The sequence below is a fragment of the Nerophis ophidion genome, linkage group LG13 (genome assembly GCF_033978795.1).
Source record: "Nerophis ophidion isolate RoL-2023_Sa linkage group LG13, RoL_Noph_v1.0, whole genome shotgun sequence".
Taxonomy (NCBI): Eukaryota; Metazoa; Chordata; class Actinopteri; order Syngnathiformes; family Syngnathidae; genus Nerophis; species Nerophis ophidion.
Window position 1 is genome coordinate 58507042 of NC_084623.1, and position 25195 is coordinate 58532236.

Consider the following 25195-nt stretch of genomic DNA (forward strand, 5'->3'; position numbering starts at 1 on the left):
ACCCCACAAAAAACAAACACACACCACTCACCTCACACAAACCCCACACAAAACATATCACACACCCCACACAAACACACACCACTCACCACAAAAAACATACACAAACACACCACACAAACGCAACACAAACCCACACACCCCACACAAAACACAAAATCACACGCATTCCACACCGCACACCCACATTCACCCCACATGCACAGACACACATAACACCCCCCCCCCCCCACCCCACACACACACACACACCACTCACCTCACACAAACACACCAGACACCCCACAAAGAACAAACACACACCACTCACCTCACACAAACACATACACACACCACACAAACACACTGCACAAACCACACAGACCACACACTCCACACAAACACAAACACATACCAGACACCACACACCACTCACCTCACACAAACACACACCACTCACCTCACACAAACACATACATACACACACACCACACAAACACACTGCACAGACCACATACAGATCACACTCCACCCAAACACACACACACATACCAGACACAACACACTCCACACAAAACACACACACATCCCACACACCACTCACCTCACACAAACACACGCACACAAACACAGACCACACACTCCACAGCCCACACAAACACACACCACTCAACACACACACACTCCACACACCACTCACCTCACACCAACACACCACACACCCCACAAAAAACAAACACACACCACTCACCTCACACCAACACACCACACACCCCACAAAAAACAAACACACACCACTCACCTCACACAAACACACCACACACCCCACAAAAAACAAACACACACCACTCACCTCACACAAACCCCACACAAAACATATCACACACTCCACACAAACACACACCACTCACCTCACACAAACCCCACACAAAACATATCACACACTCCACACAAACACACACCACTCACCTCACACAAACCCCACACAAAACATATCACACACCCCACACAAACACACACCACTCACCTCACACAAATACACGCACACACCCCACAAAAAACAAACACACACCACTCACCTCACACAAACCCCACACAAAACATATCACACACTCTACACAAATACACACCACTCACCTCACACCAACACACCACACACCCCACAAAAAACACACACACCACTCACCTCACACAAACCCCACACAAAACATATCACACACTCCACACAAATACACACCACTCACCTCACACAAACACACGCACACATACCACAAAAAACAAACACACCACACAAACTCAACACACACAAACCCACACACAACACACCCCACACAAAACACACAATCACACACCACACACACCCACATTCCCCCCACACGCACACACACACACACACACACACACACCCGCGCGCGCACGTGGAGGAGCGCCCCCGGCTGAGGTCCATCCTGTGACGCTCATTCCAGTGCACTGAAGCGCGCTCCCGCCGCACATAATCCTCATCCCGTGGCTGCTGTGCGCCGTCATGTGACCTCCCGCTGGTCATGAGGTGTGATGGAGCCTGCGGCCCCGCCCACTTCTGCATCAACTCATGTCATGTGACCTCCCGCTGGTCATGAGGTGTGATGGAGCCTGCAGCCCCGCCCACTTCTGCATCAACTCATGTCATGTGACCTCCCGCTGGTCATGAGGTGTGATGGAGCCTGCAGCCCCGCCCACTTCTGCATCAACTCATGTCATGTGACCTCCCGCTGGTCATGAGGTGTGATGGAGCCTGCAGCCCCGCCCACTTCTGCATCAACTCATGTCATGTGACCTCCCTGAAGTTGATTTAAACACTTAAGTGTTGAAAGTAAGAAATAAATACAAATGTATGACTTCATTTTAAGTCATTTTAAAGTTTTTTTTTAAATATTTTTGGGATTTCGTTTAAACTGATGTTGCTTAAAAAATAAAATCATTGTGAATTATTGACATATTTAACGTTCCAATTACTTCACATCAAATATTACACTTTGAAATATTTCTGGGAATAATATTTCATATTTTGTGTGTTTACAATATTTAAGAAAAAGTTTTCTATGACAAAAAGGGCGTAAAACGAAACAAAAACTTAACATTAATGGCAAAATCTGAAGTTGATTTAAAGACTTAAGGGTTGAAAGTGAGAAATAAATACAAATGTATGACTTCATTTTAAGTCATTTTAAAGGGGAACATTATCAGCAGACCTATGTAAGCGTCAATATATACCTTGATGTTGCAGAAAAAAAGATCATATATATTTTTTTAACCGATTTCCGAACTCTAAATGGGTGAATTTTGGCGAATTAAACGCCTTTCTGTTTATCGCTCTGGAGGCGATGACGTCAGAATGTGACGTCGCCGAGGTAACACAGCCACCATTTTCATTTTCAACACATTACAAACACCGGGTCTCAGCTCTGTTATTTTCCGTTTTTTTGACTATTTTTTGGAACCTTGGAGACATCATGCCTGGTGGGTGTGTTGTCGGAGGGTGTAACAACACTAACAGGGAGGGATTCAAGTTGCACCACTGGCAAGAAATCTGCCGCCAGACCCCCATTGAATGTACCAGAGTGTCTCCACATTTGACCGGCGATGCTAAGACAGACATGGCACAGAGATGTATGGATAACCTGCAGATGCATTTGCAACGATAGTCAACGAAATCACAAAGGTGAGTTTTGTTGATGTTGTTGACTTATGTGTTAATCAGACATATTTGGTCGCGGCGTGACTGCCAGCTAATCGATGCTAACATGCTATTTACCGGCGGTGCTGAAGCAGACATGGCACAGAGATGTATGGATAACCTGCAGATGCATTTGCAATGATAAAGTCAAAAAAATCACAAAGGTGAGTTTTGTTGATGTTGACTTATGTGCCAATCAGACATATTTGGTTGCGGCGCGACTGCCAGCTAATCAATGCTAACATGCTACGCTAATCGATGCTAACATGCTATTTACCGGCAATGACAGACATGGCACAGAGATGTATGGATAACCTGCAGATGCATTTGCAACGATAAAATCAACGAAATCACAAAGGTGAGTTTTGTTGATGTTGATTTATGTGTTAATCAGACATATTTGGTTGCGGTGTGACTGCCAGCTAATCGATGCTAACATGCTATTTACCGGCGGTGCTAAAGCAGACATGGCACAGAGATGTATGGATAACCTGCAGATGCATTTGCAACGATAAAGTCAATGAAATCACAAAGGTGAGTTTTGTTGATGTTGATTTATGTGTTAATCAGACATATTTGGTTGCGGTGTGACTGCCAGCTAATCGATGCTAACATGCTATTTACCAACGGTGCTAAAGCAGACATGGTACAGAGATGTATGGATAACCTGCGGATGTATTTGCAACTATATTACATTTCCTTCCACCCACATTTAATGCGAAACAAACACTTACCAATCGACGGATTTAAGTTGCTCCAGTGTCAAAAGATGCGAAAATCCTGATCGTTTGGTCCGCACATTTTACCGGCGATGCTAACGCAGCTATTCGGCCATGCTATGGCTATGAATAGCGTCAATAGCTTCAGTTTCTTCTTCAATACTTTCATACTCCAACCATCTGTTTCAATACATGCGTAATCTGTCGAATCGCTTAAGTCGCTGAAATCCGAGTTTGAATCCGAGCTAATGTCGCTATATCTTGCTGTGGTATTCCCATTGTTTGTTTACATTGGCAGCACTGTGTGACGTCACAGGGAAATGGATAGTGGTTTCGAAAATAAGGCACTTTAAAGCTTTATTTAGGGATATTCCGGGACTGGTAAAATTTTGAAAAAAACTTCAAAAAATACAACAAGCCACTGGGAACTGATTTTTATTGTTTTTAACCCTTTTGAAATTGTGATAATGTTCCCCTTTAAGCTTTTTGAATGAGCAGTGATGTGTGGGAAGGAACTGGGACTACGTCTGTGCTAACTTTTTATGAGAAGCACCAGCTCTTACACATTCATTGACATTTTGACTTGAAAAGACATCCTTGTTTTGTTCTGCAGATTATTTTGGTTTAAACCTCAGCAGCAAGTGTGAGAATGATTTCACATTTATTTAAGGAATTAGTTGCAGAACATTTGAAATGTTCCAGCTCCTATTAGAAAGCAGTTTTCTCCTCAGGGTGCAAACATCCTGCATTGCCCGAAAATGGACAAACTGTAGATAACATGATAACATTGCTTGGATGACAACATGTGATGCTCCAAAAGTTGTATGTACCTTTTAGCATTAATGGTGCCTTCACAGATGTGTAAGTTAGCCATGCCTTGGGCACTAATGCACCCCCATACCATCTTTTCCTCTTTGGTCTACACCAGGGGTCACCAAGGCGGTGCCCGTAAGGACCAGATGAGTGGCCGCTGGCCTGTTCTAAAAATAGCTCAAATAGCAGCACTTACCAGTGAGCTGCCTCTATTTTTTAAATTGTATTTATTTACTAGCAAGCTGGTCTCACTTTTCTCAATATTTTTAATTCTAAGAGAGACAAAACTCAAATAGAATTTGAAAATGCAAGAAAATATTTTAAAGACTTGGTCTTCACTTGTTTAAATAAATTCATTTTTTTTTTTTGCTTTGCTTCTTATAACTTTCAGAAAGACAATTTTAGAGAAAAAATACAACCTTAAAAATGATTTTAGGATTTTTAAACACATATACCTTTTTACCTTTTAAATTCCTTCCTCTTCTTTCCTGACAATTTAAATTAATGTTCAAGTACATTTATTTTTTTATTGGAAAGAATAATAAATACATTTTAATTTAATTCTTCATTTTAGCTTCTGTTTTTTTCGACGAAGAATATTTGTGAAATATTTCTTCAAATTTATTATGATTAAAATTCAATAAAATTATTCTGGCAAATCTAAAAAATCTTTAGAATCAAATTTAAATCTTATTTCAAAGTCTTTGGAATTTCTTTTAAATTTTTTGTTCTGGAAAATCTAGAAAAAAATAATGATTTGTCTTTGTTAGAAATATAGCTTGGTCCAATTTGTTATATATTCTAACAAAGTGCAGATTGGATTTTAACTTATTTAAAACATGTCATCAAAATTCTAAAATTAATCTTAATCAGGAAAAATGACTAATGATGTTCCATAAATTCTTTTTAAAACATTTTCAAAAAGATTTGAATTAGCTAGTTTTTGGAAATTGAAGATAAATTATGTTTCAAAATTTATTTTAATTTTTTTCCTGTTTTCTCCTCTTTTAATCCGTTCAATTAAGAGTTTTTTTCATCATTTATTCTCTACAAAAAACTTTCCGTAAGGAAAAAAATGAACGACGGAATGACAGACAGAAATACCCTTTTTTTATATATTTTTTATATATATAGATTTATTTATTGAAGGTAAATTTAGCAAATTGGCTATTTCTGGCAATTTAGAAATATAGCTTGGTCCAATTTGTTATATATTCTAACAAAGTGCAGATTGGATTTCAACCTATTTAAAACATGTCATCAAAATTCTAAAATTAATCTTAATCAGGAAAAATTACTAATGATGTTCCATAAATTCTTTTTAAAAAATTTTCAAAAAGATTTGAATTAGCTAGTTTTTCTCTTCTTTTTTTGGTTTAATTTTGAATTTTAAAAGTTCGAAATTGAAGATAAACTATGTTTCAAAATTTTATTTTAATTTTTTTCCAGTTTTCTCCTCTTTTAATCCGTTCAATTAAGAGTATTTTTCATCATTTATTCTCTACAATAAACTTTCCATAAAGGAAAAAAAATGTACGACGGAATGACAGACAGAAATACCCATTTTTTAATATATCTATAGATTTATTTATTGAAGGTATTTATTGAGCAAATTGGCTATTTCTGGCAATTTAGAAAAATAGCTTGGTCCAATTTGTTATATATTCTAACAAAATACAGATTGGATTTTAACCTATTTAAAACATGTCATCAACATTCTAAATTTAATCTTAATCAGGAAAAATGACTAATAATGTTCCATAACTTATTTTTTTCATTTTTTCAAAAACATTCGAATTGGCAAGTTTTTCTGTACTTTTTTTTTCGGCGGAATTTTGAATTTTAAAGAGTCGAAATTTAATTTTCATTTTTTTCCTGTTTCCTCCTCTTTTAAAGCGATCAATTAAGTTTATTTTCATCATTTATTCTCTACAAAAAACCTTCCGTAGAAGGAAAAAAAATGTAAGACGGAATGACTGACAGAAATACACATTTTTTTTATATATATATAGATTTATTTATTAAAGGTTAATTGAGCAAATTGGCTATTTTTTGGCAATTTATTTAATTGTGTATCAAACTGGTAGCCCTTTGCATTAAAAAGTGCCCAAGAAGTAGATCTTGGTTTCAAAACGGTTGGTGTCCCGTGGTCTACGGTTTCCAAAAACCATTTGAAATGTGGACACTTTTCCACTTTGCATCGGTCCATCTTAGATGAGCTCGAACCCATCGAAGCCGGCAGAATTTCTGGGTGTTGTTGATTGATTGATTAATTGATACTTTTATTAGTAGATTGCACAGTTCAGTACATATTCCGTACAATTGACCACTAAATGGTAACACCCCAATAAGTTTTTCAACTTGTTTAAGTCGGGGTCCACGTTAATCAATTCATGGTCAAATTCATGTTGATAAACGGCTTTGGCTTTGCATAGTAGAGTTTTAACTTTCACTTGCAGATGTGGCGCTCAACTGTTGTTACTGACAGTGGCTTTCTTAAGTGTCCCCGAGCCCATGTGGTGATATCCTTTACACACTGATGTGGCTATTTGATGCAGTAGCGCCCGAGGGATCCAAAGTGCGTAACATCATGGCTTACGTGCAGTGGTTTTTCCAGATTCTCTGAACCTTTTGATGATATTACGGAGTGTTGATGGTGAAATCCTTAAAATTCCTTGCAATAGCTTGTTGGGAAATGTTGTTCTTAAACTATTTGCTCAGGCATTTGTTGACAAAGTGGTGACCCTCTCCTTGTCCTTGTTTGTGAATGACTGCAATCATGGCGCACACCTGTTCCCAATCAGCCTGTTCACCTGTGGGATGTTCCAAATAAGTGTTTGATGAGCATTCCTCAACTTTATCAGTATTTATTGTCACTTGTGCCAGCTTTTTTGAAACATGTTGCAGACATCTAATTCCAAATAAGCTAATATTTGCAACAAATAACAACGTTTCTCAGTGTGAAGATGAAATATATCTTGTATTGGTTTGGTACTATCGATGTGAGGGTTCCACCCCTACTTGGGGAAGTGTGTGAACTATCAGAAGTTGCCAGAAGTAGTTTGTGTCACACGTCGGTGCCTGAGGTGTATGGGGGCGCAGGTCAGCTGGTCCCGAGTCGGAATGAAAGAAAGAATCTGGAATATTATCCCTGGCATGTGATTTTGTAGAACACACACACACACACACACACACACACACACACACACACACACACACACACACGTTTGTACTTCGTACCTTCTGGAGACCCGATAAAAATGCCTCCCTCTTTAGGACCAGCCTTTCTAGACATATAAAGAAGTGTATTTACAACATGAATAATACATACTGTACATACTATGCAAATATTATAATAAGTGGTCATTTTACTCAATGTAAATCAAAATTTTACAAGAAAAACTGAACATTTGTGCAATGTTATGATAAAAGTTGGAATTTTATTCAATAACAGTCGCAATTGTACAAGAAAAGCTTAAAATGTTGGTAATTTTATAGAAAGAGTCGTAATTTTACTCGACAAAAGTCACAATTTTATAAGAAAACTTTACAGTTTCGGCAATATTATAATAATTGGAATTTTACTTGGCAAAATGAGGACAAAAATCATTATTTTACTCAAAAAAGTCACTATTTTACAAGAACAACAAAACAATTGGCAATGTTGTGATAAAAATCTGAATTTTATATGACAAACGTCACCATTTTGCATGAAAAAGTAATAATTTTAGGAGACAGAAAGAATATGAGAAATTGTTCCAAATTTAACAAGAACATTTTTTGGCAGTATTATAATAAGTGGTCATTTTACTCAACGTAAATCAAAATTTTACAAGAAAAACTGAACATTTGTGCAATATTATGATAAAAGTTGGAATTTTATTCAATAACAGTCGCAATTGTACAAGAAAAGCTTAAAATGTTGGCACTTTTATTGAAAGAGTCGTAATTTTACTCGACAAAAGTCACAATTTTATAAGAAAACTTTACAGTTTCGGCGATATTATAATAATTGGAATTTTACTTGGCAAAATTAGGACAAAAATCATTATTTTACTCAAAAAAGTCGCTATTTTACAAGAACAACAAAACAATTGGCAATATTGTGATAAAAGTCAGAGTTTTATATGACAAATGTCTCCATTTCACATTAAAACTAATAATTTGACATCAAAAAGTCATTTTACGGGAACATTTTGCAATATTAGAGAAACAGAAAGAATATGAGATTTTTTCCACAATTTTACAAGAAAAAAAGTCTACAAATTGTGAGAAAAAGACTGCTTTTAGTTAAAAAAAATTTGAAATAGTTTTTTTCATTTTAACTACTTACATCAAGTTATTACAGTATGTTTCTCTGTATATATTTATTTGTATTTGTTTTATTAATTTCAGCCAAAGGGGGCTCATTTCAATTTCTTACACACACTTGTTATTTTATATGTTGGCCAGAGGTTTTCCGTATTGGGACCATGATTTATGTCCTCATTTTGAAGCAAAATTGGACAAGAAAAACTGAACATTTGTGCAATATTATGACAAATGTTGGAATTTTATGCAATAACAGTCGCAATTGTACAAAAAAAGCTTAAAATGTTGGCAATTTTATAGAAAGAGTCGTAATTTTCCTCGACAAAAGTCACAATTTTATAAGAAAACTTTACAGTTTCGGCAACATTATAATAATTGGAATTTTACCTGGCAAAATTATGACAAAAATCATTATTTTACTCAAAAAAGTCACTATTTTACAAGAACAACAAAACAATTGCCAATATTGTGATAAAAGTCAGAGTTTTATATGACAAATGTCTCCATTTTACATTAAAACTAATAATTTTACATCAAAAAGTCATTTTACGGGAACATTTTGCAATATCAGAGAAACAGAAACAGAATTTTACTTGGCAAAATGAGGACAAAAATCATTATTTTACTCAAAAAAGTCTCTATTTTACGAGAACAACAAAACAATTGCCAATATTGTGATAAAAGTCAGAGTTTTATATGACAAATGTCTCCATTTTACATTAAAAAGTAATCATTTTACATCAAAAAGTCATTTTACGGGAACATTTTGCAATATCAGAGAAACAGAAAGAATATGAGAATTTTCCCCCAATTTTACAAGAAAAAAAGTCTACAAATTGTGAGAAAAAGACTGCTTTTAGTTAAAAAAAAAATTGAAATAGTTTTTTTCATTTTAATTACTTAAGTCAAGCTATTACAGTATGTTTCTCTGTACATATTTATTTTTATTTATTTTATTAATTTCAGCCAAAGGGGGCTCATTTCAATTTCTTACACACACTTGTTATTTCATATGTTTGCCAGAGGTTTTCCGCATTGAGACCATGATTTATGTCCTCATTTTGAAGCAAAATTGGACAGGAAAAACTGAACATTTGTGCAATATTATGACAAAAGTTGGAATTTTACTCAATAACAGTCGCAATTGTACAAGAAAAGCCTAAAATGTTGGCAATTTTACAGAAAGAGTCGTAATTTTACTCGACAAAAGTCACAATTTTATAATAAAACTTTACAGTTTCGGCAACATTATAATAATTGGAATTTTACTTGGCAAAATTATGACAAAAATCATTATTTTACTCAAAAAAGTCGCTATTTTACAAGAACAACAAAACAATTGGCAATGTTGTGATAAAAGTCAGTTTTATATGACAAATGTCTCCATTTCACATTAAAACTAATAATTTTACATCAAAAAGTCATTTTACGGGAACATTTTGCAATATTAGAGAAACAGAAAGAATATGAGAATTTTCCCCCCAATTTTACAAGAAAAGTCTACAAATTGTGAGAAAGAGACTGCTTTTAGTTTAAAAAAAATTTGAAATAGTTTTTATCATTTTAATTACTTACGTCAAGTTATTACAGTATGTTTCTCTGTACATATTTATTTGTATTTATTTTATTAATTTCGGCCAAAGGGGGCTCATTTCAATTTCTTACACACACTTGTTATTTCATATGTTGGCCAGAGGTTTTCCGCATTGGGACCATGATTTATGTCCTCATTTTGAAACAAAATTGGACAAGAAAAACTGAACATTTGTGCAATATTATGACAAAAGTTGGAATTTTACTCAATAACAATCGCAATTTTACTTTGTACAAGAATAGTAAAACATGTTGGCAATTATATGAAAATAGTCATAATATTACTGGACAAAAGTCATACTTTTATAAGGCAACTTTACAATTTTGACAATATCAAAATATTAATCCGAATTTTACTTGGCAAAATGATGACAAAAGTCATAATTTTACTCAAAAAATGTCACTATTTTACAAGAGCAACAAAAAAATTGGCAATATTGTGATAAAAATCTGAATTTTATATGACAAACGTCACCATTTTGCATGAAAAAGTAATACTTTTAGGAGACAGAAAGAATATGAGAAATTGTTCCAAATTTAACAAGAACATTTTTTGGCAGTATTATAATAAGTGGTCATTTTACTCAACATTTTACAAGAAAAACTTAACATTTGTGCAATATTATGATAAAAGTTGGAATTTTATGCAATAACAGTCGCAATTGTACAAGAAAAGCCTAAAATGTTGGCAATTTTATAGAAAGAGTCATAATTTTACTCGACAAAAGTCACAATTTTATAAGAAAACTTTACAGTTTCGGCAATATTATAATAATTGGAATTTTACTTGGCAAAATGATGACAAAAATCATAATTTTACTCCAAAAAGTCACTATTTTACAAGAACAACAAAACAATTGGCAATATTGTGATAAAAGTCAGAGTTTTATATGACAAATGTCTCCATTTTACATTAAAAAGTAATAATTTTACATCAAAAAGTCATTTTACGGGAACATTTTGCAATATCAGAGAAACAGAAAGAATATGAGATTTTTTCCACAATTTTACAAGAAAAAAAGTCTACAAATTGTGAGAAAAAGACTGCTTTTAGTAAAAAAAAAAATGTTAATAGTTGTTTTCATTTTAATTACTTACGTCAAGTTATTACAGTATGTTTCTCTGTACATATTTATTTTTATTTATTTTATTATTTTCGGCCAAAGGGGGCTCATTTCAATTTCTTACACACACTTGTTATTTCATATGTTGGCCAGAGGTTTTCCGCATTGAGACCATGATTTATGTCCTCATTTTGAAGCAAAATTGGACAGGAAAAACTGAACATTTGTGCAATATTATGACAAATGTTGGAATTTTATGCAATAACAGTCGCAATTGTACAAAAAAAGCTTAAAATGTTGGCAATTTTATAGAAAGAGTCGTAATTTTCCTCGACAAAAGTCACAATTTTATAATAAAACTTTACAGTTTCGGCAACATTATAATAATTGGAATTTTACTTGGCAAAATTATGACAAAAATCATTATTTTACTCAAAAAAGTCACTATTTTACAAGAACAACAAAACAATTGGCAATATTGTGATAAAAGTCAGAGTGTTATATGACAAATGTCTCCATTTTACATTAAAAAGTAATAATTTTACATCGAAAAGTCATTTTACGGGAACATTTTGCAATATTAGAGAAACAGAAAGAATATGAGAATTTTCCCCCCAATTTTACAAGAAAAAAAGTCTAAAAATTATGAGAAAAAGACTGCTTTTAGTTAAAAAAAAATTGAAATAGTTTTTTTCATTTTAATTACTTACGTCAATTTATTACAGTATGTTTCTCTGTACATATTTATTTTTATTTGTTTTATTAACTTCGGCCAAAGGGTGCTCATTTCAATTTCTTACACACACTTGTTATTTCATATGTTGACCAGGGGTTTTCCGCATTGGGACCATGATTTATGTCCTCATTTTGAAGCAAAATTGGACAAGAAAAACTGAACATTTGTGCAATATTATGACAAAAGTTGGAATTTTACTCAATAACAATCACAATTTTACTTTGTACAAGAATAGTAAAACATGTTGGCAATTATATGAAAATAGTCATCATATTACTGGACAAAAGTCATACTTTTATAAGACAACTTTACAATTTTGACAATATCAAAATATTATTTGGAATTTTACTTGGCAAAATGATGACAAAAGTCATAATTTTACTCAAAAAATTTCACTATTTTACAAGAACAACTAAAATATTGGCAATATTGTGATAAAAATCTGAATTTTATCTGACAAACGTCACCATTTTGCATTAGAAAGTAATACTTTTAGGAGACAGAAAGAATATGAGAAATTGTTCCCAAATTTGTGCAATATTATGATAAAAGTTGGAATTGTATTCAATAACAGTCGCAATTGTACAAAAAAAGCCTAAAATGTTGGCAATTTTATAGAAAGAGTCGTAATTTTACTCGACAAAAGTCACAATTTTATAAGAAAACTTTACAGTTTCGGCAATATTATAATAATTGGAATTTTACTTGGCAAAATTACGACAAAAATCATTATTTTCCTCAAAAAAGTCACTATTTTACAAGAACAACAAAACAAATGGCAATATTGTGATAAAAATCTGAATTTTATCTGACAAACGTCACCATTTTGCATGAAAAAGTAATACTTTTAGGAGACAGAAAGAATATGAGAAATTGTTCCCAATTTTACAAGAAAAAAGTCGACACATGTTAAGAAAAATACTGCTTTTACTTCTTTTATTAATTTTTGTTTGTAATTGTTTTTTAATATTCATTATTTACATCATCTTATAACAGTATGTCTTTACATACATATTTATTTGATTTGTTTTATTGATTTTGGCCAAAAGCGGCGCATTTCAATATCTTACACACAGGGGACAAGCGGTAGAAATGGATGGATGGAGGGCACTTGTTATTTCATATGTTGACCAGTGGTTTTCCGCATTGGGACCATGATTTATGTCCTCCTATTGTAGCAAAATTGGACAAGAAAAACTGAACATTTGTGTAATATTATGACAAAAGTTGGAATTTTACTCAATAACTATCGCAATTTTACTTTGTAGAAGAATAGTAAAACATGTTGGCAATTATATGAAAATAGTCATCATATTACTGGACAAAAGTCACACTTTTATAAGGCAACTTTACAATTTTGACAATATCAAAATATTATTTGGAATTTTACTTGGCAAAATGATGACAGAAGTCACAATTTTACTCAAAAAATTTCACTATTTTACAAGAACAACAAAAAAATTGGCAATAGTGTGATAAAAATCTGAATTTTATATGACAAACGTCACCATTTTGCATGAAAAAGTGATACTTTTAGGAGACAGAAAGAATATGAGAAATTGTTCCCAATTTAACAAGAAACATTGTTGGCAGTATTATAATAAGTGGTAATTTTACTCAACGTAAATCAAAATTTTACAAGAAAAACTGAACATTTGTGCAATATTATGATAAAAGTTGGAATTTTATTCAATAACAGTCGCAATTGTACAAGAAAAGCCTAAAATGTTTGAAATTTTACAGAAAGTCGTAATTTTACTCGACAAAAGTCACAATTTTATAAGAAAACTTTACAGTTTCGGCAACATTATAATAATTGGAATTTTACTTGGCAAAATTATGACAAAAATCATTATTTTACTCAAAAAAGTCGCTATTTTACAAGAACAACAAAACAATTGGCAATATTGTGATAAAAGTCAGAGTTTTATGTGACAAATGTCTCCATTTTACATGAAAAAGTAATAATTTTACATCAAAAAGTCATTTTACGGGAACATTTTGCAATATTAGAGAAACAGAAAGAATATGAGATTTTTTCCACAATTTTACAAGAAAAAAAGTCTACAAATTGTGAGAAAAAGACTGCTTTTAGTTAAAAAAAAAATTGAAATAGTTTTTTTCATTTTAATTACTTACATCAAGTTATTACAGTATGTTTCTCTGTATATATTTATTTGTATTTGTTTTATTAATTTCGGCCAAAGGGGGCTCATTTCAATTTCTTACACACACTTGTTATTTCATATGTTGGCCAGAGGTTTTCCGCATTGGGACCATGATTTATGTCCTCATATTGAAGCAAAATTGGACAAGAAAAACTGGACATTTGTGTAATATTATGACAAATGTTGGAATTTTACTCAATAACAATCACAATTTTACTTTGTACAAGAATAGTAAAACATGTTGGCAATTATATGAAAATAGTCATCATATTACTGGACAAAAGTCACACTTTTATAAGGCAACTTTACAATTTTGACAATATCAAAATATTATTTGGAATTTTACTTGGCAAAATGATAACAAAAGTCATAATTTTACTCAAAAAATGTCACTATTTTACAAGAACAACTAAAATATTGGCAATATTGTGATAAAAATCTGAATTTTATCTGACAAACGTCACCATTTTGCATTAGAAAGTAATACTTTTAGGAGACGGAAAGAATATGAGAAATTGTTCCCAAATGTGTGCAATATTATGATAAAAGTTGGAATTTTATTCAATAACAGTCGCAATTGTACAAAAAAAGCCTAAAATGTTGGCAATTTTATAGAAAGAGTCGTAATTTTACTCGACAAAAGTCACAATTTTATAAGAAAACTTTACAGTTTCGGCAATATTATAATAATTGGAATTTTACTTGGCAAAATTACGACAAAAATCATTATTTTACTCAAAAAAGTCACTATTTTACAAGAACAACAAAAAAATTGGCAATATTATGATAAAAATCTGAATTTTATATGACAAACGTCACCATTTTGCATTAGAAAGTAATACTTTTAGGAGACAGAAAGAATATGAGAAATTGTTCCCAATTTTACAAGAAAAAAGTCGACACATGTTAAGAAAAAGACTGCTTTTACTTCTTTTATTAATTTTTGTTTGTAATTGTTTTTAATCTTCATTATTTACATCATCTTATAACAGTATGTCTCTACGTACATATTTATTTGATTTGTTTTATTAATTTTGGCCAAAAGCGGCGCATTTCAATATCTTACACACAGGGGACAAGCGGTAGAAAATGGATGGATGGAGGGCACTTGTTATTTCATATGTTGACCAGTGGTTTTCCGCATTGGGACCATGATTTATGTCATCATTTTGAAGCAAAATTGGACAAGAAAAACTGAACATTTGTGCAATATTATGACAAAAGTTGGAATTTTACTCAATAACAGTCGCAATTTTACTTTGTACAAGAATAGTAAAACATGTTGGCAATTATATGAAAATGAAAAATGAAAAAACTGGACAAAAGTCACAATTTTATAAGACTACTTTACAATTTTGACAATATCAAAATATTAATACTTGGCAAAATGATGACAAAAGTCACAATTTTACTCAAAAAATGTCACTATTTTACAAGAACAACAAAAAAATTGGTAATATTGTGATAAAATTCAGAATTTTATCTGACAAATGTCACCATTTTGCATTAGAAAGTAATACTTTTAGGAGACAGAAAGAATATGAGAAATTGTTCCCAATTTTACAAGAAAAAAGTCGACACATGTTGAGAAAAAGACTGCTTTTACTTCTTTTAGTTATTTTTGTTTGTAATTGTTTTTAATCTTCATTATTTACATCATCTTATAACAGTATGTCTCTACATACATATTTATTTGATTTGTTTTATTAATTTTGTCCAAAAGCGGCGCATTTCAATATCTGATGGATGGGTGGAGGACACTTGTTATTTCATATGTTGACCAGAGGTTTTCTGCATTTGACCATGATTTATGTCATTTGTTCGCCGCTCCTCACATGGCAGATACTTTTCCTACTTCATGTCTCAAGAAGGGTAGGGATACAAGAACACACACACACACACACACACACACACACACACACACACACACACACACGCTGGTCCTATTTAGATCAGGCACTTTGTGGGAGGACGGCCCCTAAACGCGCTCAGTGAGCGGCGGGCAGCAGGAGAGGTCGGTTGGATGCCGAGAGAGAGGAGCGGAAGGTCCACCCATCCATCCATCCATCCGTCTTGTTCCGGGCGACGGGGGCAGCAGCCCAAGCAGAGAAGCCCAGACGGGGAGACCAAGCCAAGACAAGGCGGTAAGAAATATTCACCTTGTCAAAGTTCCCGGTAAGATTCCGGGGGTCTCGGCAGGCGACCAGCATGAGGAGCGCGTTTGTCGCCGGGCTTCTTTGGCAGCTTCTCGCCGCCTCCTTCTGCCAGTTCCCGCGCCCGTGCGCCAACTCGGAGGGCCTGCGGAGCAAAGAGTGCTGCCCGGCGTGGGCCGGGGACGGCTCGGCCTGCGGCGCCCTGTCGGGCCGCGGCTTCTGCGCCGATGTGGCGGTGTCGGAGGAGCCCCACGGGCCGCAGTACCCGCACAGCGGGGTGGACGACAGGGAGCGCTGGCCGCTGGCGTTCTACAACCGCACCTGCCGCTGCACCGGGAACTACGGCGGCGCCGACTGCGGGGAGTGCCGCTTCGGCTACCGGGGCGCCAACTGCGGCGAGTACCGGGAGTCGGTGCGCAGGAACATCATGAGCCTGTCGGCGGGCGAGCAGCAGAAGTTCATCTCCTACCTCAACCTGGCCAAGAACACCATCAACCCGGACTACGTCATCGCCACGGCGACCAGGCGGGAGATGGGCGAGAACGGCGAGACCCCCATGTTCTCCGACATCAACTCCTACGACCTGTTCGTGTGGATGCACTACTACGTGTCGCGCGACGCCCTGCTGGGGGGGGCGGGCAACGTCTGGAGCGACATCGACTTCGCCCACGAGTCGGCCGCCTTCCTGCCCTGGCACCGCGTCTTCCTGCTGCACTGGGAGCACCAGATCAGGAAGATGACGGGGGATTCGGACTTCACGCTGCCCTACTGGGACTGGAGGGACGCCGCCTCCTGCCAGGTGTGCACCGACCGCCTGATGGGGGGGCGGAGCTCCTTCGACCCCAACCTCATCAGCCCCGCCTCCGTCTTCTCGTCGTGGAAGGCAAGAATGTTTCCTTCGCTTTTTATTCAAACGCCTCCAAAAAACACAACGAAACAACTCAAACAATATTGAAATAATGAAGTCCACTTTTTAATGGATAGTTTTATTTGAAATGAAATACATAAATGTTATTTATTTCATGAAAAGTACATCCATTTATTACATGGTTTCATTATTTATTTCAATTTGTAATTATTATTATTAATGATTTCGTAATTTGATGATTTTATTTTTATCTCCCTATTAATTCCATATTTAGTTCCTTATTTATCGTTTAATTACTTTTTCAATGTTTGATTAATCATTTAAGTGTGGATAACATTTTTTCATAATTTCATTAATCAATTAATTCATTATTGATTTCATAATTTAATGATTTTATATTATTTATCGTTTAACTACTTTTTCAATGTTTAATCATTTAAGTGTGGATTGAATTTTTCTCATAATTAAGCATTTAATTCATTATTGACTTCATAATTTGATGATTTTATTTTTATCTCACCATTACTTCAATATTTAGTTACTTATTTATCGTTTAACTACTTTTTCAATGTTTAATTAATCATTTAAGTGTTGATTAGAATTTTTTCATAATTTAATTAAGCATTTAATTCATTATTGATTTCATAATTTGATTTTTATTTTTATTTCACAATTACTTCAATACTTAATTATTTATTTGTCATTTAACTACTTTTCAATGTTTAATTAATCATTTAAGTGTGGATTGAATTTTTCTCATAATTAAGCATTTAATTCATTTTTGATTTCATAATTTGATGATTTTATTTTTATCTCACCATTAGTTCAATATTTAGTTACTTATTTATCGTTTAATTACTTTTTCAATGTTTAATTAATCATTTAAGTGTGGATTAGAATTTTTTTCATAATTTAATTAAGCATTTTATTCATTATTGATTTCATGATTTGATTTTTATTTTTATTTCACAATTAGTTCAATATTTAATTACTTATTTATCGTTTAACTACTTTTTCAATGTTTAATCATTTAAGTGTGGATTTATTTTTTTCATAATTTAATTAAGCATTTAATTCATTATTGATTTCATAATTTCATAATTTTATTTTTATTTCACGATTAGTTCCATATTTAAATACTTATTTGTCGTTTAACATCTTTTTTCCATGTTTAATTAATCATTTAAGTGTGGATTTTATTTTTTCATATTGTAATTAATAATTTCATTCATTATTTATTTCATGATTTAGTTATTTCATGATATAATTAATTATTTAATCGCTAAATATCTTGTTCAATATTTTTTTTATTTTACTACTTCATGATTGAATTAATTATTTCAAAATGTAATTAATTATTTTATGATTTAATTGATCATTTAATTTCTTATTATTGTTGATTCCAAGTTAATTTTCTCCCCATTGACAATGAATCAGAATTATAAAATTCACATTTCTTATTGGAAGTGAAAGTGTTCCAACATCCACACATTCCACTCACCCGGGACACTCAAACTACCATTTTTCAAGTTAAAAAAGCTAAAAAAAATAATAATAAAATTCCAGGAATTCCCGGTTTCACAAAGCCTTATTTTCACCACTTCCTGGAAAGTTTTCAAAGTCCATATTTTTCAACCGTTTCTGACCTTTCCACCTTCAAAACATTTTTCTCATTTTGGACAACAAATGCTCCTTTTTGTACAAATTCCCAGTTTTTCCGAAATTCCAGGAATACCAAAATACCCATTTTCAATTCAAACTGTTACTACGTCAACATTTTACAACCGATTCCAAAAATTTCAACACCAACCCATTTAGATATTTTAGTACAATTGTGCTAGTATCAATATTTTCAAAAAAATCCCAGTTTTCTGAAATCCCCAAAATTCCAGGAAATTCCCATTCAGATAAATGGACATAGTTGTTTTACAACATTTTTAAACCTGAGTCAGACCTTTCCACCTTCCACCCACACTACTAAGCATTTTTCAAGTTTTAAAAAAATCCAGGAATTCCCGGTTTCCCAAAACCCTATTTTCACCTCTTCCTGGAAAGTTTTCAAAGTCCAGATATCTCAACTGTTTTTGACCATTCCAGCTTCAAAACATTTTTCTCATTTTGGACAAAAAATGCTCCTTTTTGTACAAATTCCCAGTTTTTCCGAAATTCCAGGAATACCAAAATACCCATTTTCAATTCAAACTGTTACTACGTCAACATTTTTCAACCGATTCCAAAAATGCCAACACCAACCAATTTATATATTTTAGTACAATTGTGCTAGTATCAATATTTTCAAAAAATCCCAGTTTTCCTGAAATCCCCAAAATTCCAGGAAATTCCCATTCAAATAAATGGACATAGTCGTTTTGCAACATTTTTAAACCTGAGTCGGACCTTTCCACCATCCACCCACACTACTAAGCATTTTTCAAGTTTAAAAAAATTCCAGGAATTCCCGGTTTCCCAAAGCCCTATTTTCACCTCTTCCTGGAAAGTTTTCAAAGTCCAGATATCTCAACTGTTTTTGACCATTCCATCTTCAAAACATTCCTCTTAGTTTGGACAACAAATGCTCCTTTTTGTACAAATTCCCAGTTTTTCCGAAATTCCAGGAATACCAAAATACCCATTTTCAATTCAAACTGTTACTACGTCAACATTTTTCAACCGATTCCAAAAAATTGCAACACCAACGCATTTAGATATTTTAGTACAATTGTGCTAGTATCAATATTTTCAGAAAAATCCCAGTTTTCCTGAAATCCCCAAATTTCCAGGAAATTGCCATTCAAAAGAATGGACATATTCGTTTTGCAACATTTTTAAACCCGATTCTGACTTTTCAACCAACCACACTACTCCTTCGATTTATCGAATGCAAAACATCTTTTCCCTTTACCAAAATCCCTGGTTTTCCTGAAATTTCCCCTAATGTTCTCCCCATTGACAACAAATAAGCATTCTAAAATCTACTTCATATCCCACATTTCTTATCGGATTTGAAAGCGTTCCACCAGCCACGCACTTCACTCACCCTGGACAACCAAACTACCATTTTCCAAGTTCCAAAAATTCCAGGAATTCCAAGACTTCCCAGATTTCCAAGAGGCTATTTTCACCTCTTCCTTGTAAGTTTTCAAAGTCCAGATATCGCAACTGTTTTTGACCATTCCACCTTCAAAACATTCCTCTTAGTTTGGACAACAAATGCTCCTATTTTTTGTCCGTACAAATTCCCAGTTTTCCTGAAATTCCCAGAATACCAAAATACCCATTCTTAATTCAAACTGTTACTACATCAACATTTTTCAACCGATTCCAAAAATTCCAACACCAACCAATTTAGATATTTTAGTACAATTGTGCCAGTATCAATATTTTCAGAAAAATCCCAGTTTTCCTGAAATTCCCAAATTTCCAGGAAATTGCCATTGAAAAGAATGGACATATTCGTTTTGCAACATTTTTAAACCCAATTCTGACTTTTCAACCAACCACACTACTCCTTCGATTTATCGAATGCAAAACATCTTTTCCCTTTACCAAAATTCCTGGTTTTCCTTGAATTTCCCCAAATGTTCTCCCCATTGACAACAAATAAGCATTCTAAAATCTACTTCACATCCCACATTTCGTATCGGATTTGAAAGTGTTCCACCAGCCACGCACTTCACTCACCCTGGACAACCAAACTACCATTTTCCAAGTTCCAAAAATTCCAGGAATTCCAAGACTTCCCAGATTTCAAAGAGGCTATTTTCACCTCTTCCTGGTAAGTTTTCAAAGTCCAGATATCTCAACTGTTTTTGACCATTCCACCTTCAAAACATTCCTCTTAGTTTGGACAACAAATGCTCCTATTTTTTGTCCGTACAAATTCCCAGTTTTCCTGAAATTCCCAGAATACCAAAATACCCATTCTTAATTAAAACTGTTACTACATAAACATTTTTCAACCGATTCCAAAAATTCCAACACCAACCCATTTAGATATTTCAGGAAAATTGTGCTAGTATCAATATTTTCTGAAAAATCCCAGTTTTCCTGAAATCCCCAAATTTCCAGGAAATTGCCATTCAAAAGAATGGACATATTCGTTTTGCAACATTTTTAAACCCGATTCTGAGACCTTTCAACCATCCACCCACACTACTTTTCCGATATATCGAACGCGAATCATATTTTCCCTTTCCCAAAATTCCCGGTTTTCCAGGAATTTTCTCCTCATTGACAATTAATAGGTATATTATTATTTAAGTAATTCATAATTTAATACTTGTATGTATGTATGTATATATATATATATATATATATGCATACGTATATATGTATGTATGTACAGTATGTGTATGTATGTATGTATGTATGTATGTGTGTATATGTATGTATGTGTATATATATGTAGGGACGGCGTGGCGCAGTGATGGAGTGGCCGTGCGCAACCCGAAGGTCCCTGGTTCAAATCCCACCTAGTACCAACCTCGTCACGTCCGTTGTGTCCTGAGCAAGACACTTCACCCTTGCTCCTGATGGGTGCTGGTTGGCGCCTTGCATGGCAGCTCCCTCCATCAGTGTGTGAATGTGTGTGTGAATGGGTAAATGTGGAAGTAGTGTCAAAGCGCTTTGAGTACCTTGAAGGTAGAAACGCGCTATACAAGTACAACCCATTTATCATTTATATATGTATATATATATATATATATATACATATATACATATATATACACATACATACATATACATACATACATACATGTATGTATGTATGTATGTATATATATATATGTATATGTATGTATGTGTGTATATGTATGTATGTGTATATATATGTATATCTCTATATATGTATATATATATACATACATACATACATGTATGTATGTATATATATATATATATATATATATATATATATATATATATATATATACATATGTTTATATATGTATATATGTATATATTTGGTACACCTGTAGGTCATCTGCACTCAGCCGGAGGAATACAACAGGCGGGAGGTGTTGTGCAATGCCACCGGGGAGGGGCCGCTGCTGCGTAACCCCGGCAACCACGACACCGGCCGCGTGCAGCGACTCCCGACGTCCGCCGACGTGGACTTCACCGTGGGCCTTCCCCAGTACGAGACCGGCGCCATGGACCGATTCTCCAACATGAGCTTCAGGAACGTCCTTGAGGGTACGAAACAATACACACACACACACACACACACGTGTTTATACACTTGTGTACACACATACCGAACACTGAATGTGAACGTGATGCAACCAGCTGCCAGTTCAGCGGCGCCGTTCCTACATACAGCTACAAAAGTAAAACACGAGGAAAAAATACATTCATCATGAAATATCGTGTATTATTGATGGATTTTTCTTCACTAATGACCACAACGTTTTGTGTTAGTTTTCATGAAACCTGAGCAGAGGACTAAAAATTGTGTTATTTTTTTGTGATACAGCCGCCATCTTTTGGACGAGTTCGCTCACTCACATTGCAGTTTTGTTGCTTTGAACCAAAAGTAAAACCATCCATTGCGTTTCTAGACTAATTAGGAGTCTTTGTTTACTTACTACTAGAAGACAAGTTGTCTAGTATGTTCACTATTTTATTGAAGGACTAAATTGCAATAATAAACATATGTTTCATGTACGCTAAGTTGTTTTGTTCAAATAATGACAATAATGACATTTTTCGTGGTGCCCTTTATTTAGAAAAGTATCGAAAAGTAGCAAAATCTTGGTATGGGAACTACCCTAGTACAGACCCGAATTAACCTCCGTGGCGCCCCTCCAGGTTTTGCCAGTCCTGTGAGCGGCATGGCGGTCCAGGGTCAGAGCACCATGCACAACGCCCTGCACGTCTTCATGAACGGCTCCATGTCGTCCGTGCAAGGGTCCGCCAACGACCCCATCTTCCTCCTGCACCACGCCTTCATAGACAGGTGAGCACCACACCCACAAAGACCCTGGCTTGCCGTGACTGTCGGGTCCAAACACCAAACTATCAATGAAACAGGACGAGAAGCAAGAGACAGGATTCAAGTTAGCTCATGAGGAGAGCGTGTCAACTTGCACCCTCGTACGATGTCACCCTGCCGCTCTGAGGAACAGGATCCAGGTCTCATTTATTTGGGAATTCCCTGATTACATAGCTGCAGCTGCTTCTAAGGGGAGGGGGTCATAAACAGCTTCTGCACTGGGTCATAAACAGTTCAAAGAAAAGGTGATTGGAGCGGTGTCAGGTTTGCCCCCTCTCTACTCGTAGATTTCGGGTCCTGATGAGGTCCTTCCTGTGGCTGTCCAAGTGGAGGTTTACAAGTCGTCCGCCTTTTGCTTGATAAGATCAAAGACAGCTTCGTAAATATCGGTGCATCGTAACCACAGGCCGCAGGGGCAACCTCAACTCAAAGCAAACAAGCTGTGTGATAACTTATATACAAGTATTCTGATAGTGACCTCGGTCTTGTCTCGTCCAGCATCTTCGAGCGCTGGCTCAGGACCCACCAGCCCTCGCGGACCGTCTACCCGCTGGCCAACGCCCCCATCGGCCACAACGACGGCTACTACATGGTGCCCTTCATGCCTCTGTACCGAAACGGAGACTACTTCCTGTCCAACAAGGCCATGGGATACGAGTACGCGTACCTGCTGGACCCGGGTCAGGACACACACACACACACACACACACACGAGCGGGTTTTGCTGGTCGCTCGCCGGCGGTGACGTCATCCTGTCTGTCCACAGGTCAGAGGTTTGTGCAGGAGGTCCTGAACCCTTACCTGGAGCAGGCCCAGCAGATCTGGCAGTGGCTCCTGGGGGCCGGCATCCTGGGGTCCCTAGTCAGCGCCGCGCTGGCGGTCCTGGTCGTCCTCGCCAGGAGAAGGTGGAGGCGGAACCGGAGGCGGAAGAGGGGCTCCATTTTCGGGGAGCGGCAACCGCTCCTCCAGAGCAGCTCTGAGGAAGGCTCGGCGTCTTATCAGACCACTCTGTGACACACACACACACACACACACACACACACTAGGCACTGAAGAACTCTGGGACATTTTCCTGGACGGAATGCTAACAATGCTAACAGGACGCGTAATGCTAACAACACGGTCCATGGTCTTTAAGACCTGCATGGTCAATAACACAAACCCACAGAGGGCTCTAATTAAGTTTAAAAATGTGTGTTTAATGTTTTAAACATCCATCCATCCATCCATCTTCTTCCGCTTATCCGAGGTCGGGTCGCGGGGGCAACAGCCTAAGCAGGGAAACCCAGACTTCCCTCTCCCCAGCCACTTGGTCTAGCTCTTCCCGGGGGATCCCGAGGCGTTCCCAGGCCAGCCGGGAGACATAGTCTTCCCAACGTGTCCTGGGTCTTCCCCGTGGCCTCCTACCGGTTGGACGTGCCCTAAACACCTCCCTAGGGAGGCGTTCGGGTGGCATCCTGACCAGATGCCCGAACCACCTCATCTGGCTCCTCTCCATGTGGAGGAGCAGCGGCTTTACTTTGAGTTCCTCCCGGATGGCAGAGCTTCTCACCCTATCTCTAAGGGAGAGACCCAAACTCATTTGGGCCGCTTGTACCCGTGATCTTAACCTTTCGGTCATAACCCAAAGCTCATGACCATAGGTGAGGATGGGAACGTAGATCGACCGGGAAATTGAGAGCTTTGCCTTCCGGCTCAGCTCCTTCTTCACCACAACGGATCGGTACAACGTCCGCATTACTGAAGACGCCGCACCGATCCGCCTGTCGATCTCACCATCCACTCTTCCCTCACCCGTGGACAAGACTCCTAGGTACTTGAACTCCTCCACTTGGGGAAAGATCTCCTCCCCAACCCCGAGATGGCGCTCCACCCTTTTCCGGACGAGAACCATGGACTTGGAGGTGCTGATTCCCATCCCAGGCGCTTCACACTCTGCTGCAAACCGATCCAGTGAGAGCTGAAGATCCCGGTCAGATGAAGCCATCAGGACCACATCATCTGCAAAAAGCAGAGACCTAATCCTGCAGTCACCAAACCGGAACCCCTCAACGCCTTGACTGCACCTGGAAATTCTGTC

General features: G+C 36.1%; 1 protein-coding gene across 1 annotated transcript; it reads left to right on the plus strand.

Annotated features, from left to right (window-relative positions):
• Positions 1–16257: 16257 nt before the first annotated feature.
• tyr (tyrosinase) lies at positions 16258–24886 on the plus strand. Its single transcript, XM_061919494.1, has 5 exons — positions 16258–17135; positions 22100–22316; positions 22932–23079; positions 23614–23795; positions 23882–24886. Exons 1-5 carry the CDS (start codon positions 16308–16310, stop codon positions 24127–24129), a joined length of 1623 nt encoding a protein of 540 aa, XP_061775478.1. The 5' UTR covers positions 16258–16307; the 3' UTR covers positions 24130–24886.
• The last annotated feature ends 309 nt before the right edge of the window (positions 24887–25195 follow it).